This window comes from Tamandua tetradactyla, chromosome 4 (assembly GCF_023851605.1).
Source record: "Tamandua tetradactyla isolate mTamTet1 chromosome 4, mTamTet1.pri, whole genome shotgun sequence".
Lineage (NCBI taxonomy): Eukaryota > Metazoa > Chordata > Mammalia > Pilosa > Myrmecophagidae > Tamandua > Tamandua tetradactyla.
Window position 1 is genome coordinate 59,737,395 of NC_135330.1, and position 17,403 is coordinate 59,754,797.

The 17,403-nt window shown below is 46.9% G+C and overlaps 2 protein-coding genes across 5 annotated transcripts in view; one reads left to right on the plus strand and one right to left on the minus strand.

The window, feature by feature from the left end:
* The window catches only part of PPP1R12B (protein phosphatase 1 regulatory subunit 12B), a 323,111-nt gene extending 315,371 nt beyond the window's left edge, over positions 1-7,740 (plus strand). For all 3 annotated transcript variants that reach the window (XM_077157410.1, XM_077157411.1, XM_077157412.1), the window contains one exon: positions 278-7,740. In XM_077157410.1, the coding sequence (XP_077013525.1) occupies positions 278-364 (87 nt within the window). In that variant the 3' untranslated portion in view covers positions 365-7,740. The remainder of the gene's footprint in view (positions 1-277) is intronic.
* A 440-nt stretch (positions 7,741-8,180) lies between these two features.
* SYT2 (synaptotagmin 2) overlaps positions 8,181-17,403 on the minus strand; it is a 136,414-nt gene continuing 127,191 nt past the window's right edge. For both annotated transcript variants that reach the window (XM_077157406.1, XM_077157407.1), the window contains one exon: positions 8,181-15,985. In XM_077157406.1, coding sequence (XP_077013521.1) covers positions 15,779-15,985 — 207 coding nt within the window. In that variant the 3' untranslated portion in view covers positions 8,181-15,778. The remainder of the gene's footprint in view (positions 15,986-17,403) is intronic.

Here is a 17,403-nt window from a genome sequence, read left to right on the forward strand (position 1 = left end):
GAAGCCTGCATACAAAGAAGTAAGACATTATTGCTAAATCTGCTAGTTCAAAAGATGGAGGGGAGGGACTGTGTCTCCCTCAGTATTAACATTACCAATTCACTAAATAGAAAGATTTGAGAGATTTCATCCCTGGAAGAAGTGGGGGTGACAGTGCATTATGTAAGCTGTCTTGGAAGGCCTTACTCACCAGGCTGGCCTGGCCTGGCCTGGTCAGGGAGGGTGGAGGTGGTGCTCGTGCCAGACTCTAACATGTCTTTCCCTCTCACCCTCATAGGTGTTAACAGAACTGAAATCCGACAACCAGAGGCTGAAAGATGAAAATGGTGCCCTTATCAGAGTCATCAGCAAACTGTCCAAATAGACTAGGCTCCAGGTTTAAGAAGGAAGAGACAGCATTTGCTGCCTCTACCCCTCTTTTGCAGTCATTGCCTTCCAAACAAAAGAAGTGAATATTTTGCTGGAAGGACACTTCTCTCTGAACTTTCTACAGTCACCTCCGTTGCACTGTACATTTTCTCTGCACTCTAAACACCCTGCTCCTTCCATACTGCCACCCCCTAAGTTTTATAACAGTTATAACTGAAGCATGATCATGATCATTTAAACCATCTAGAGAGGGCCTTGGGGAATACACCAGGCTCCACTGTGGACCCCAGTTTCCTGCTGCTCATCTACTTTGTCCACATTGAATTTGGTTCAAACATGTAAGGCCCTTACCCATACCAGCTCCCCACATCTTTTACACTGACCCAATGTCCTCTGATACAGCTGAGGCTTGTGTTGGCCATTCCAGGATCCTTTCTGGGGTGCCAAGAGAAGCAGCAGGATGTTGAAATGCTCACCAGACAGTGTCTAGAGCTGTGTTTCTGTTACATTCAAAGGTGACTGCGGCTCTGCTTGGAGGCGCTCTGTTTTTCTTCACCTCTCAGGGACTGACTTTTGTGGAACTTCCCTGCTGGTGTTATTTTTTTTTTTCTGTCAACAAGCCAGTTACATCAACCCCTATTCCTCTTACACATCTAGCCATTTCCCCAAGACTCAAATGACCCTGGCTTCACTTATTCCTTTCTTTTCTATCCATTTATTTCCCCTTCTCTCTCCCCTAACCTCACCCCATGGTGTACAAGCTAGAACAGAGTACCTGACCTCTGTTGTCTTTGACCATTATGGAAAATCGTTGCTCCTGGGCACGCCGGGGAATTGCCTTGGTGGCAGCACCCCTAGCTCTCCCTGAAAAGCTAGACCATGGCATAAGCAGCAGCCCTTTGTTCTCATCTCCCACTTGTTTTCTCCTACAAAGTGATTTTCTTTGCTGGAAAATCTAGGCTGTGAATACCCCATTCGGCCTCACCTCCCTTTGATCTTGTTTTCCTCTCTTCACAATGGCGCCTACTCCTAGCGAGGAATGAAGTCATTGTAAGGAGGCATGAGAGCTGGGGAGGGTAGATTTTTGGGAGATGGACCAGGGAACGGAAGCAGATTGGAAAGACATATATGGTATAAGTAGAGTATCTAAGGATACTTGCATCATTGTGACAAAGAAGATAGAAGGTGGCAGCCCATTGAACTGCAAGAATGATGGTGAATTTGGTTATTTCTGGTGGTTAGATTTAGGAGAGAAACATTTGCTTTCATAGGGGCCAGCAGGAGAAATGACTTGTTTTAAGAGGTTTAAAGGGATGAAATACCTTCAGCTCCATCAGTGAAAGTCATGGAATCCTTGAGTGGCAAGGTCCAGAGGTCATTTGGTTCAGTTTTCCATTGTTGGGTCACAGGGACGACTGCTACCACAGCTTTGACTCATAGTCAGATAGGCTGTGATGGCTGTTCATTTGTTAATTGATTGTTTGGAAACTGTGATAACCAGAAGTTTCCTAATCTGTGCTGAAGTCTGCCTGTGGATTCTCCCAGCAGTCCACATCTATCTAACCTTTGTCACTCTAATATGACAGCCCTTCTGGTGTGTGTGGCTAGTGATCTTACTTTCAGCTGATGCGTCCCTATTCCTTTTCAGTCCCTCCTCAAATGGCATGCCTGGCATGCCTGGACCTGGACAGAATACTCCATAAGTCCAGTGCAAAATTAAACTATTAGTTCTTGACAACCCAATATTAATACTTAATGTTTTTGCTTTTTGTAGTAGTTCTGTCCCTTGGTTGGTTCATTTTGAGTGTGCATGTCACTTAAATCCTCATCATTTTAGGGTGGCCAGTTATATTCAGTACTGTCCATTCTCTTAACATATACTGCTACCTCTGTCCATTTTGACTTTTTTTTTTTCCAGGTTACAATGGCAGTGTAGTTCTCCGTGGCCCTCTGAAACATAAGTATACTTTAAATTAGAAGTTGCAATTCAAGATCTCAATCCCAAAGTAGGAGATATTTCTCTTCTGGCAAAACCCCAGTTTTAAAGAGTCTTCAAAAGTCTTTCTTCCATTTCCTACCATTTTCCCAGACAAACTACTCCCATATAGGAATTTTGTATTATCATGGGAGCACTGTAAGCTCGGGTTCTCAGGGAACGCTGAATCAGAGTAAGAAGTTTCTTATCTTCCACCACAGGCATTTCCTTCATTCTAGGGAGGAGTATCAACAAAAGGTGTTGACTAATTGATTTTCTTGGCACTTCTTGGATATTGGGGAGGGGACTGCTGCCCCTTTCTCGGGAAAAGAAAACCAGAATATTAAGAAAATGTTTTGATCCTCTTCCATTGGATAGACCAGGTAAAGGGGTTACAGAGAGTTCACCCAGATCTGTTTGTGCCTTTCAAAAGGGTTGGAGGCAAGTTCTCAAAATTCTTAGCTTGGTGTCCCTGCTACTGCACACAGCCCTTTAACGTTAAAGCTGCATTTTTTTGCCAGAAAGTTTGCCTTGTGGACCGCGAAACAAGCTTTTCAGTCTCAGGAATACTGGATTCTATGGCCAAGAACTTATGAAACTGTAAACCATCCTAGGGAATTTCTGACATTCTCCCTTATGCAATTAATTTTATTAGACAGATTAACTGAATTCTGGTCTGTCTCCAGAGAATAAAATACCATTTCTTCAAAAGTCTGTTTTGACTGAAATTCCCAAGAAGTTAGTGGTTTTAAGTCTTCCACTAGTCAGCCGTTCTCTCTGGACATGCTGGCATCAGCAGGTCTGCCTTCTCTCGTGTTATTCTCAGTCTCTTCACTGGCCACAAGCCTCCAGTCCTCACCTGCAGTTTCGGATATTCATTGGTACCCCAGGTGCTGAATGAATAGCTGCAGGCCTAGACAATACTTGGGGCTCGGGTTTATCATTTTAGAGTCTTTAATGAAGTATCGGAATGGTAAAGGGAAGGTCCTAGATAAACCTCTATACCTTCTGTTCTCATTACTTTGATATTTTTCAAAACCAGGCTACATCAGTGGAAGTAATGATTTGGCCATTCCAGAAATTCTCTGGCTGAAGTTTTGCTCCTTCTCCTGGTTGTTTGTCTTCCAGGGGCTGCTTATCCTTTTCCAGATAACGCCAGAACATCATGACCCCTAGCCCCATCCAGGACTCTAGTGTAATAAGGCTATGCAAATCTTGGGGCGTTGCCTTTAAGAATCAAAAGAACAGACATGCCTGGGACTTAGTGCACTGAATTCTTTACTGGGCAGTCTCATTTGATGTTTCCTGGAACCTTCCTGTCTTTTTTTATCTAACCGCAGGATGTGTTTGCTCCTCTTAGGGACTTTCCCTGGTTTCTATTGCAGTTCTCACCCCCTTTTTAAGAAGAATTAGATCCATTTATTGCCATCTGAGGCCACTGATGAGGTTTCAGGTCTCTGTTTTTTATCACATCACACGCTCCCTCTGCCCCAAGCCAAAGGTGTGCTTATTATACAGTTCCGGGAAGCAAGGAGACTAACAGAAGTATGCATGAAGTACTGACTGTTTCTCCACCAGAGACTTTTAGCAAGACATGAGGGAGGAAGAAGAAACTCACAAAGCCATGCATTTTTGTTAGGTCTCTGGATTTCTGGCCCTGATACAGCCACTCCAAGCCATAGACAGGCACTGCCTCCTCTCAGAGAAAGTCCAGTGATTCAGTGCAGGCCACTGCTGTAGGATGTGGTCCTGGCAGAGTTGACAGTCCTTAGGAAGTGGGCATAGGAAGAGAAGTATTTAAAGTGTCACCAATTTTTCAGCTTCCAGTCTGCTTTACCCTCCACAGGAAAAGCCTAAGGGATTCATAAGAAGGGAGAATTCCTAGTTCCACCCCACCAGATGAGCCACTGGTTTCACTAGAGCTTAACAAGACGTAACGAGGCCTCGTGTCCTTCCCTCTGAGGCATCATCATGGGTTTCATTGAAACCTTTGTGCTGAAAGTGTCTAGCTCTGGACACGTCAGATGTGGTCACCATGCTGATTTTTAAGGAAGATTCCCACCTCCTCAAAGGATGTGAATTCTTCTGACTCAATAAGCAAAGCAGCCTTGAAGACAGAATAAGACAGCATGAAAATATAAGACTCCAGGAGTCAGAGCATCTGGATTTCAGGGTCAACTCTTCTCCTTATTAGCTATGTGACCTTGAGAAAGTCACCTCTCTTCTCTGTAAAATGAGATTGGATTGGATAATCCTTAAGATCTCTTTTAGGCTTAGAATCTCGTGATTTATTCATTCCTAAGAAGGTCAGAACATTTCAAACTCAGAATTTCCACTGTTTCTAACTTCCCAAATTCAAGAGCAGAAGTTCTTGCTTTCTTCTGGATTCAAACTGTTTAACAGCATGTCAAGATTGACTTCTCATCATTGTTGGAAAGAGAATTTAATATTGAGGGTAATTGAATAGTGTTGGAATTGCTTTCCCTAATGGGATGGTAAGGATATAAAAACCTGCAGAGGTAGAAATTGGAGCTCGTGAGGAAATGAACAAAAAGCAATTTGTTTCAGACAGCCTTTGGACAAATTGTTTTAATAGGAAATGGAGCTGCTGCTTCATAAGTTTCCTCAACTACCTTTCTTCAGCCTTCTTGAATGTGGTCTACATGGCTCTTAACACCCAAATGATAGACTAAAAGCATTTCTGCTTAGCACCAGCTGGTTCAGAGTCTTGAACTCTACCTTACAGCAGTAAGAGAATTCTCCTCAATGAAAGCCTCAATGTTTAGTTCCTTTGAGCTGCTTTTCTGGATTCTGGACTTGGAGAAGTAGGAGATTCCAATGCTGTTCAAGGTGGTCTTTCCTTTAAAGCAGATTTGCAGAGAACAGTTCCAACAGATAAGAACTTACAAACCCAGAGCCCACACAGCCAAATCACATAGAAAATCACACAAGACTCCTGCAGAGCTGCTGTGAGTGGAATGAAAGGGCGAAGACCGAGAATTGGAGGTGAGCTGCCTCTTTGGTGGGAAAAAGGTGGAAGGTCAGTTGCTTTGGATGTAGAGCAAGACAGAGGTTGTGAATACTGGGAGGAGAGAATTAGACAGAAGCAGCGCTTCAGCACATGGAAATGTATGTCTCATTGATAACCTCATTCTTCCTGCCACCAGCTGAGCTGAGATGTTAATCAGTTTCCCTAATGATACTGGCACTGCTCAGGAGCACCAGCCTCTATGACGAACAGCTATGGATCACTTGTGTTTTATTTAGATTGGAAAAAGGATTTCGTTGCAGTCCAGAGACTGTCATTGTCACGGCTACTAGGGAATGAAGTGGTCTCTGAGGGCTGAGAAAACTGAATAGAGAAGCTTGACTGGTCAGCCAGCAGCTGCATGGTAGAAGATGTGTTCACTTTTCCTTTGAGAGTTGTGGTTGAGGATCAAAATTGAACCTAGGCGTGGCTTGCAACCCAGTGTCCTGAAGCCCCTCCTTGGGGACAACTGTAAATAAGAAGTGGGTGTGTTTAAAAACAACACCATTGATGAATGTTCTGACCTTACCTAAGACAGTTTAACAATTTGAGAATTACTCTTGCTTCTAGCCTATGTGACATAAACATGCACACTTGCTAGCCCAGAGCTATCAACTCTGTATAGAAGTCTGGCATATACTTAATTAGAGATAAGACCTCAGAACCAGTTTTATCTAAGTGTATTATTCTATTAATTCATATCTTTTGCTTTTTCCTTTCCATTCCATTCTCCCATGGGACTTCTCTCTGAGCCATTTCCCAGTTCATCTACTTATCATTTTGGACTCTGAATCTGCCAAAACTGATATTTTGTTATTTCTCCTCCAAATTTTTCCCTAAGGCTTCCGGTAAACATTTTCTTGGGTGGCCCCTTAAGGTAATATCAGAATGCTCTTATGCCCTTCCAAAATAAATGTACTCTTTACCCATCCTCTCCCTCTCAACTCCCCCCTCATTCTTTATTCTTTGTTTTTCTTACTTGGAGCTGATGGTACTTTGGAGAAGTAATTTTCCATGAGTCAGCCCAGATTCCTGGAGGAGTTCCGTACACCAGCCACCACCACCCCCTCTTCCAGTTTCAAAGTTCCCTGGCTTTGCTAATGGTTTCTCAGAGACTAGGTTTGACTTGTAGGCCTTTGGGTCAGAATTGCTCCATGTTCCTGCAAAAAGGCGGCAGTTAAGGAAGCAGAGGCATTCTGCAGGACTTGATGTTTGTGGCTGTGTCTTCCCACCCTTTCTAGGCCAAGGAGGGCCCCCTGTATGACTCGTCCATACCTTGGCCAAGGAAGCCATGGGTAGCCATTGTTTAGTTTACTCCTGAGAGGTTTGACTTTTCCCAGCTTGAAACATAAGTGTGTCTACTCAGAAAAAAACCTGATCAGTATGTCAGCCCCTTGAATTCAGAAAGGCATACTGACTGCAGGGAGCCTCTTAGGAAAGCCATGTATTCACCAAGCCAGGGCTGGAGATCAGAGCACAGATCCTGAGCAAGGGTCATGCTGGCGCCAGGAGGACATGTTCTTATGCTAGGCCAGAACTAGTTAGATTCGCATCTAAATATCTCTGCCCTTACTTGAAACAGATTTCTACTTGTTCTCTGGTGAAAAGAGACCAGATATAAGGAGAGGTTAGAGAAGAAAGGACAAAAGGAGCTCAAGCCCACATCAGGAGGCAAACTTCAGGCATAGGAGAGAGTTCTGGGAAGACAGCATTCCCAAATACCTTTCTAGCCAGCATCCCTTGAAAAGTTGGGCCTGCCACCTGGCTGGTACCCCAAGTAGGACCATCATCTTCCTGGGGAGGGAAAGGATCACTTCCTCCCTTGTGTGTCGCTTCGAGAAGATACAGCCTGTTCTGACTTAAATAGTTCAGACTCCAGCTTTACCTTTCATGGGCTTCCTTAATTCTTCCCTCAGCCCTGACCTCAATCGGACAGGAGTGAAAGTAACCTAAGATCATCATGGCATCTCCATGTCCCTCCCATTTTAGGAGTAGCATTTTGTGTCTTTTCTCCATTCATTCACCCTTCACTCCTGACCCCACCACAATTAAAGCACTAAATGTGACTTGTTTTTCAGCCCGGGTTGTGTGGATTACCTTCAGCCTATTGTAAATATACCTGGGGTAGGGTGGGGTTGTTTGGAGAGGGGAAGCTAGACTCGGCTTTGTGAACCGAATGTATTTTTATGCAATTTTGAGTGGCCTTTCAACCCTGAGATGAATGATTTTGTTTTACTGGTTGTTGTTATATAGTATTATTAAGTATTCTGTGTTTGAAAGTTTGGGAATAATAATATTCACATCTTTATGAAGCCTGTAAACACAACAGTATTTATAAATGAGTAAATAAAACTGTGTTTTAACTTTGTGACTGTGTTTCCCACAGTGTTAGGAAATGGAATTTATGGACTACCACATTTAAAGGGCAGCTTCTTCCCACTTTATTTCCTGTTATCATCTTTACCACCAGGGGCCTCACCCTCCTGCCTGCTACAACTGAGGTCCATTACAGCCCTCTTCCCCAGGGTGAGGGGACGTCCCCATCTGTGAGAGCAGGGTCTCTGGGAATAGTAAGACACTTCCTAGTGGGATCAGGCCAAGCCTAGATTGGAGGTTCAAAAGAACCATGGGAAACCAAGGTTTCCAGTGATTGAGGAGTATGGTTATTTCTTTGAAGACAGCAGAGCTAAGTGACGACGGTGTTGAGCCTGTCTAGATGACCACTAAGATACTCTTGTACATAGGAAAACGGAGGTCCAGGAAGGTGGAGGTTTTCCTGGACTCATAGAAGTCTCTGGAGGACTCTCTTCACCCTTAGCTCTCTGCTGTGTACATAATGGTCTTCATTAGGTCATTGCTGGATTCAGGAAATCCAAACCACTCCGTAGCTCCCAACTACAAATGTAGCCCACTTGGGGGTTATTGCAGTTAAAATCCAAACTCAAAGGGGCTCAGCTTCGTAGGAGGCTGCTCAGGCCCTTTGGCAGGGTTGTAGGTGGGTGGCCAAGCGTGATCTTGCTCAGCCAACGCTCTGGTCTGCTTCTTTAACCAGCAAGCTTCTCCTCTGGCTTGCCCAGCCCTGCATTTTCTGCCAAATGGAATCCTTGGTCACCGACTTGGAGTGAACACTGGGAGGGACAGTTCCTTTCCCTCTCCCATCATCCAGCTGTGTGCAACCCAAGCAGCAGCAGAACATGCACACATGTCATCATGGTTGAAGAGTTCAGACCTTCCCCAGGGCCCAAAACAGGCAGAAGCACGTCTGATGCAAGGGCTCCAAGGCTGCAGATGTCATTTCTCTTTCTGTATCTCCCCCACTGCTTTGGTGAGGATTGTGGAGACAATCCCCTAGCAGTCACATAGTCCACCCTCCACAGAGGGGAAGCATCCAAGTTTCCCTATGGTAGAGTGCAGAGCTCATGGTCTCAGCTGGGAGAACCTGTTATCGATTCCCAGTCCTTCAGTCTGAGCAGGATCATCCCTCACCTCCCCCAAGCCTTCCAGCCTGCTCTGCCTCAGGGACTAAAGCAGCAAGATTGGATAACTACTAGAGGATCCAGGCCCTGGCTGGCTTCCGCAGGTCCTGTTTCTGCCTTCCCTTCACTGCGCCTTGTGTGTTTGTACCTGACTGGGAAGAACAGCCCAGCAGGTGGTGCGTCCAGGAAGGACAAGGGCTCCAAATTGAAACCAACCTCCTGACCCCCTCCAGAATCTCACACCCTGTTCTGGGGTCACAGGCCTGAAAGCCACAGGGTCTAAACTGACAAGATAGCAGCAGTTTGCTTGTCTTCAAGGTAATGAGACAGGTTCTGAGGAAGGAGTTTAACTCTTTCCTGGTTTGGGGGACACTACTGTTCTACTTTCACTTTTCTTTAAAAAATCCGGTGCCTTATTCTTGGGCCCAACCTTTGTCTCAGAAGTCAAAGACATTTGAAGTCCTTTGCAGTGAGGCAATTTTTGTAAAAATCTTTAATCACCTTTTCAAATTCCAAGCCTGCCTCCCCATCATTGGTCTCAAACTTTGGTTAATCCCTAAACCCAGCTCTACTGGAAGGGAATGCAAAAATCCTCCATCTCCTAGCTGGCCACCCTCAGGATGTTCCCTGGCATCACCACCCTCCCTCCAGAAAAGCTGCAGGGTACTGGCCCCAGCACCCACCATAGAACCCATCTGACCTTTTCTCATCCTCAAGAAGAGAAAATAGTGGGCCTTGGACCCCTTTGCTGCTTCCTGCAAGAAGATGCAGGAGCCCAGAGCCTCAGAGCCATCTCCCACCCTCACCCACCACACTGACCTCAGGGGTACCCAGCAAAAACTAGAGACACCCCCCACCCCTAGGTTTCTTTCAGCTCATTTCTTTAATAAGGAGATACAGCTCATTACAAAATAATTTGACAAGAGATCAGACAACAACAGAGTCCACATTAGCAGGGAGGAGAGTGGCATGTGTGGAGAGCATTGTCAAGCACAAGAAGGCAAAAAGGAGAAAGGGGGAGAAAGGGCTATACATGTGTCCTTTCTGTGAAGTCAGAGGCAGGGATCCTGGTGAGGCCAGTGCATTTCAGGGGTGACCTGAGGCAACCTAGGGTCTGCCCCAGTCCTGGTTTCAAAGTTTTCAGGCCCCAGGGTTTTCAGGGGGCAGCAAATTCTCAGTCCTTAGATGGGAAGGAGTCAGGGCAGGATGACCAGGCTTCTTTGGAGTTGGTCCCCATAAAATCCTGATTGCTAAGGAATGCTGGATGGAGAAACTCCCAACTCCCTGCATACACTGCTCCAGCCACCTCACCAGACAAGACTCTGAACTCTTGCCTCAGTTTCTGACTCTGCTGTGGGAAGGTCCCAGATAGGGCTGGGGGGAACCAAGACGTGTCTTTCCTCTACTCCACGCATCTCCCAGCTGGCTCTAAAGCAATCCCCTCTGCTTGTTCCACTCTGCATATCTTTAGGACAAAGTTGGCCAAGGAACATCTTCTATGTACTGTCTCTGCCTCACAGATCATGGTCTGGAAAGGGCAGAGCCCACCTTCCCATCTTTGGCCTCATCTAACACCCCCAACAATGGCAACCCTACATGTCTGTCATTCTCATGCCACTCTTCCTCCTCATGCCTGAGGCCTCCTGGAGCTATTTGGATGCATGGTCCACCCTTGCATGGTGCCTCTGGGTGTCAGAGGCTGCAGACTGGGAGCTACTTGTCCCTCTTGGCTCAATACTATGGCCTGGGACCTTCACAGCACCCAGTCCCCCTCCCCACCGCTTGGCCTGTCATAGCTGCTCTGTGGACCCACGTGCATACCTGGTCTGCCCAAGTTTCTCCCAGAGAGTCCCTCACAGCCAGACCTGCCCACCCACCACTCGTAGAGCCCTGTAGGTATCCCCATCCTTGGGGTGCTGTCAGCCAGCAGGGTAAGCATGTAGAAGACCACTGAGTAAACTCACTGCATTTGCAGGGCTACTTCCCTGGTTTTCCCTAAAAGTTCCTCCTCCATTACCATCCACAGACCCTGATAAGTAAGCAGGGCTGGTTCTGCCATCCCCAGGTGATAAATGGGAACTGACCACAGGCTGAGCCACTGACGGGCTGCTCCTGAAAATCCTGGTTGCCCCCAGCAACGGTTTCCAAAATATGGACTCCCCACCACTGCCCTTTCCACATATAGGGTAAAGATGGAGTTGGACTGTCAAACTCCAGCTAGGGTGGAGGCACCAAGGGACACCTCCTGAGACCCCACCAGAAGCCCAGGACACCATCCATCCTCATGAGACAAGGCTGAGGGGGGAGAAAGGGGTGCAACAGGTGAGCCCTTCACAAGTGTTCTGTGGGGAGCCAGTCAGAGGGACATTGGGGGCTCCTGAGAGGAGCCAGAGGGCAGTCTCCAGCAGGAGACCCCTTTATGGCTTTTCAGTTAATTCAAACAGTGGAAGGAAGGGGCACCCCAGACACATACACAGGACGCAGAAGCTACCAGGACACTGGACACCAGGCCAGACGTGGTGTACCATGCACCAAGGGTTGGCTTTGCAGACAGATGTGTAGCAGACGGCGGGGAGGGGCCTCTCGGGACTCCAGTGGTCCTCCAGCATCTCTGACAGGCAACCAACTCCCGGAGTCTGATGGTTCCCATTGAGGGATTCCCCATGGGGAGGAGGCAGGCATGGGGCTGGGAGACAAAGACTTTACACAACATAAAATTGAAGGAACAGCCTCAACAAGTTCTGTAAAATGGGTTTGGGGAGTAGGGAGACTCTGCATTGCCATGCGGCTATTTACAGAAAATTATAGACATGCATCTTGATTTAAACAAGACTCTGTTCATATGTTTATAGGTAACTATCATCTTTTATATATTACTAAGCACACATGGAGGGGAGATCAGATGAGGCTCAAATGGCTTCAGAAAATTCTTTTTTTGTTGTTGCTTAAAAAAAAAATGTATATTCATATGTCTTCAAGTCACAGTGTCCCCTTCTCAATATTGCAGTTCGAAAAACAGGTCAAGTTAAATCCTCGGTGATCAATCTCTGGCCCCCCAGGGATCGAGGGGGAGAGGGGAGAAGGATCTTAGGATAAAGTTGCCAGGTGAAATACAGGACACCCAGTCACATCTGAAGTTCAGATAAGCAATATTTTTTTTAGTATGATACAACCCCAAATTATCTGGGATATCTTATATTTAAAAATCATTCGTTGCTTATCTGAAATTATAATTTAACTGGGTATCCTGTATTTTTGTTTGCTAAATCTGGTGACCCTATCACAGGGGCTCTGGGCCACTGAGATCAGGCCTTGGGGCTCCTGCCTGGAGAGGGCCCCAGCCAGCCTGCGGGGGTGGGGATGAGGGTATGTGGAAGGGGAGAGGTCGAGCAAGGTGCAGAATATGAGGGCACTTTGTGGCTCAATCTCTTCTTATCTTTAAGGAGGAGGCACCCCAGGCTTTCTCCTTATAATACTGAGTAAGACCCAGGACTCGAGAATTAGCCTACCACTTTAAAGAAACTTGGAACATCTCACTCCCCAACCCCAAGGGGAAGCTCCTCAACTTTCCTGCTGCTACTCCCAATTCACCCCATGCAAGGAGGCAGGTTTAGAAGAGAGCTGGCTTTATCCACAGTGGGGGCTGCTGCAACCCCTCTTTCCTCTCTTTCAAGCCCTGGCCAGGAAAATCACCCAAACAGCTTCTGCAGAAACACAAGCTATGTGTGGTTTCCTGGGAAGAAAAGAGATCAGAAGCTGAGACTAATCTAATTGCTTCTGTCTCATTCTCTGGGTGAGAGACTCCAGGAAAGTCACTGCTCATTCATGCCAAATGCCTGATAATAATTATCTGGGGTTACCCAGTCTTTACCCACCTCCCCTAAGTTTCAGCTTCCTCTTCTAAAGTCCAAACATCTGCCCATAGCTCTGGCAGAGTTTGGTTTCCCTCCTGGGAAAGGAGAGAGGAGAAAAGAGAGCTTTCAGGCCTCATCCCCAATTTCTGGGAAGGATTGGGCTTGGATTTTTATGGTCTCAGCTCCTCTGTAACACATATCACCTCTATATTAATCTCTGGTCTCTGGAATAGATTCTGGGAGTGAAAACTCTCAGCTCCAGAGGTATCCAAAACCCCTCACTAGTCAGACACCTCTATCCGTCCTACTTGGTGCCAACAGCCCAGCCCCCTAACATCCCAGAGATAAACACACATGTCATTGAGGGTTTGGAATAATGCTTTGTGGCTTGGGTTACATCAACCCTCAGGTATAGGAAATGGACAAGCATAAAGCATGTTCCCTGCCCAGCCCATGGGCCTGGAGAGAAGCCATCTACCTGTTAGGGTGGCTTATATAGGCCAAACGCCTAACTCAGGATCAGCCAGGCCCTAGAAGGGACTTACTCCCCGCACCCACATCTTTCCCTCACTTTACACTGAGGCCAAGACTCAAAATTCACAGCCTCACTAGAGGCTGGATATAAAACTTTATTCCTGGAAATAAAACTCAGACCCTGTCCCCAGACAGGTAGACACCCAGACCACCACAGGTGCCTACTATTTCCTTTCCTGTTGGGGAGTGACAAGTCTCAGGCTTTGGAAGGGCTGAATAAGGTTCCCAAGCAAAGAGGAATCCCAGGTGGTAGAAAATGAATTGGAAAAGGGAAAAAGAATGAAGGTAGAAGGGATGAGATTGGCAAGGGAAGGTCCAAGAATGAGGTTTATGGGATGTGGGTGAGGACAATGAGTGTGGGAGAGACCCTGAGAAAGCACCAAAATCCCACAGCTCTGGGGGTGGTAGAAGAGTTCAATGACTTCTGATGTCCATGCCGGGAGGTCCTACTTTGGGGCCACCCAGATTCTGAAGGCACCCTATTGCCCTACAACCCAGGTCCCAAGGACCAAAGCCTCTAATCCTGGTCAAAGTTCAACTTTCTCATCATTAAGTACATCCACAGGCTCAGTAATCAAAGTAGCTTCCCCTGTACCAAGGGCCACCACAAGCATGGGAAGGCTCTCTTAGAGGCAGACAGGGCTGGGCCTGCTTCCCAGTTTCCCTCTGGTGGAGGTATCTCCCTCCCGATTCCAACCAAAAAACAAAAGACTCTCCTTTCTTTTAGTAAAATAAAAAAGATACTCTGCGCCTTCTTCATGTTGGGTCCTTGAAGCCTGATCCTCTCCAGGACCTTTTATCTGTCTTAGCGGCCTACAGGAAGATGAGGTGGCCCAGATTGGGCAGGACACAGAGTGCTGCCATTTTTGCTGGGAAAGTGAAGTCCAGGCTTCAGAGTTTTCTGTGGTAAAGAAATGACAAGGGTCTAGGGACTCCATGCATGGAAGAGAGAGGCCAGAGAAAGGGAGACAAGGATGGAAGGGAGGGGCCAAAGGAAGGGCCCCTGGCCACATGGGGGTCTGTCTCTCTCACTCAGGCTGAAGGTTTGGAAGGGGACTCAGTGCAAACTTGACAAACATATATATGGCTTTTTATCAATGCTGGGGACAAAAGGTGAAAGAGGAATGGGACATAACCAAACATGGGCAGAAACCCTAGCAGGTTTCCTCCACTGCCCATTTGGAATGGGTGTCCTTCATGTCTCAGAATACATAGAAGCTTCCCTAAGAACAGGTAATCTGGGATCCCATTCTTGAGTCTCCCTGGATCACTCTAGCAACCCATAAGCCCACCAGCACAGAAGGCAGAGCTGGGTCCAGAGAACAAGAATCAGGAGTAGCAGGACCTCAGAACTTCCATCTGCTTCATCCAGGGAATGAACACCATCTCTGCCCTCTGAACACCATATCTCCCTTACCACCCACCCCCTTCTTACCTGGACCTCAGGGGAACTAAGAACATGTAAACCTTCCTTTTAAAGTTCTCTGGCTCTGGACAGATAACTGTCTTCAGACAGCGTTGCTCCACTTAAGTTAAAAAGAGAAACAAAAGTAAAAGCATGAAGGGAATAAATGCAAATGAACTGCACTGCTTATATTCTGGAAAGGGAGAAAGCATCTGGTATCCTACTGGAAGAAGGCAGAGTTCCAGGAGCTTCATTTTGGTCTTTCTGGGTGACGGGCTTCTGTTTCTCCACAGTTTGATATTGTCAACAAGAGTGAAGTGCTGGGACTGACAGTCCCTGTTAGAGTCTGACCAGTGAGTCTAACTAGCAAATAGTTTGTTCACATGAATGTCCCAGAAACCACACTTCTGGGGAAACTGTGACTGACAGGAGGAAGTCTGTTATGGCACTAGGAGTTTGCTCCGAGTTCTGGACAAATCCAGTGTCTACATCTTGCTACCTCCTGAATAGCCACCACAAAGTGTTTGGAAGCTTCTGGCATCTCTCCAGGATTCTGAGCCCTCCCTACAAGCTGACAGAGATCTCTCACTTAGTGGCCTTTCTTCATTTCAGGGTCCCTGGAGAACCTTCTCTTCCCACACAATTTCACTGTCCATGGCTCATTCCAGGAATGAAGAGAGCTGCTCGAAGTTACACGCACATACGCGTGGATCATTGACCACTGCATTGCCCATTGCCAGGAAACAGGATGGGTTGCCATTTTGTTGGTCCAGAACACGCAAAACACAGGAAGTGCCATGACTTTCTGTCCAAAGAGGGCCTCACTCAGGGCGAAGCTTTAAGTGAAGCTTTGAAAGAGTGAAGGGGAAGCATGGCGGGGCATGCAGCAAGGGCAGCTCCTGGAACGATGAAAAGAGCCAGGCTTCTCTATCACCTCTTAGGGGACTCTCCTCACATAGTCATCAGAGGGAAGTTGGTCTTCAAAAAGACTAAAAGGAAGGGAAAACAAGGACACAACCACAAACAAATGGAAAAAAGAAAATAACAACACAAGACCTCTAAGGTGGCATAACTGAGGTATTGATAGCTCTGGATCTTGTCAGTGTCTGTGAAGGGAGCAGTCCCGGCCACTGCTGCCTACTTGTTCTTGCCCAGAAGTGCATCCACCTCCTCCTCGGGCTTGAGCGAGTGCCACTGGGCAATGGGCCTCCGGGGGTTGGCCAGCATGTCGGACCAGTGCCTCAGCTCCGTGCCTGTGGCATTGCTGCCCACGAAAATCTTGCCAATGGCTTCGTTCTTGCCCAGCTTGTCATAGTCCAGCACGGTGACCACGACCTGGACTTTCTGCAGGGAAAGGAATGAAGGGTAGGAGGTGACAGGCGAAGAGGTGGGATCCCATGACCAGCCTTATTCCCTCCCTTCAACCTACGATTAGGCAGGAAAGGTCTCCCAGGGCTCCTTGCTTCCACCCCTGGCAGATAAGACTGAACTTACATGAGGTCTTTAAGAGGCAATCTCTGTTTCTACCAACAGGCATTGATCGAGCTTGGGCTATTCTCCAGCACCGTGCTAAGTAAGCCCTTGAGAGGTGGCAGGAAGTGGAAGTGGGGGTGGGGCAGGGTGCGAGGGAACCAGGTAGGGCAAAGAGAAGTGAAAAGGCGAACTTCATCTCTAATGAGGTCAAGAGACACATAATCAAAAATGTACAACACAAACAGATGAAAAGCTATCCTAGAGAAGGAAGCACAAGGTACTATGGAAACTCAAAGGAGATAATTCTGCTCAAGTCAATCAGGAAAGGTTTCACAGAGGAGGTGATATTTGTACTGGGGCATGAAAGCTGGGGATTTGTTCAGGTGGAGAAAAAGAGGAACAGGAGTCCAGAAAAGAAGATTAGCCGAGGTAGAGGTATAGAGATATCAGGGTGCACTTAGTATTTGGGAAACTAGAGTACACATTCATTGAGATAGAGGCATTGAGAAGCAAAGAGGCAGGAAGGAAGTGAGGTTCGTAGGGTGGGTTCGGGCCAGCTAAGGAGTTTGCATTTTATCCTACAGGAAAACAGTAGGGAGCTCCCGAAGACTTGTAAAAGACTTCTAAAGTATCCTGGATATTTTAGAACAAGAACCTTGGCATGGAGGTCAAACTGGAGGAGGAATGGGACTGGTGTCATGTAGACCAGTGGGGGCTGCTGGAGGACCTGAGAGGGTGGGTAATAAATATCTGCATCAAGGCTGTGGAGATGCAGATGAGAAGGAAGGATCAGATTGGAGATGTATTTAGGGGAGAGAATCAGGACGACTTAGTGACCAGTTGGATTTGTTGAAGATGAATGCCTTTCTCCCTCCTAAGCCCAGCCAACTCAGACTCATCCTTTAGATTCAAGCTTTCTCTGGGAAGCCTCGTGTGAATTGTCCTCAGTCGTCCGTGTTTATGCACACTGACGCTGACACCTCACTATTTTTAATTGCTTGTTTACTGGTCCCCCTCCCACCTGTGTTCCTTGAGGACAACTGTCTTCACACTGGTGCCTGGCAATTGCCTGATACTTAGGAAATGTCCAGTAAAGTATGTTGGATAAATGAAAAAGGAAAAAGAGTGTGAAGGTATCTAAGATGATGCCCAGATTTCTGGCTTGGGCAGTGGGGTCAATGGTGGTGCCATTCACTGAGAATGCAGAATTCAGAAAGAGCAGGTATGGCTGGGAAGGGGCGTGGAGTGGAGAAGATCATTCTGTGGATCTTCCCAGCCTGCCGAGTTTG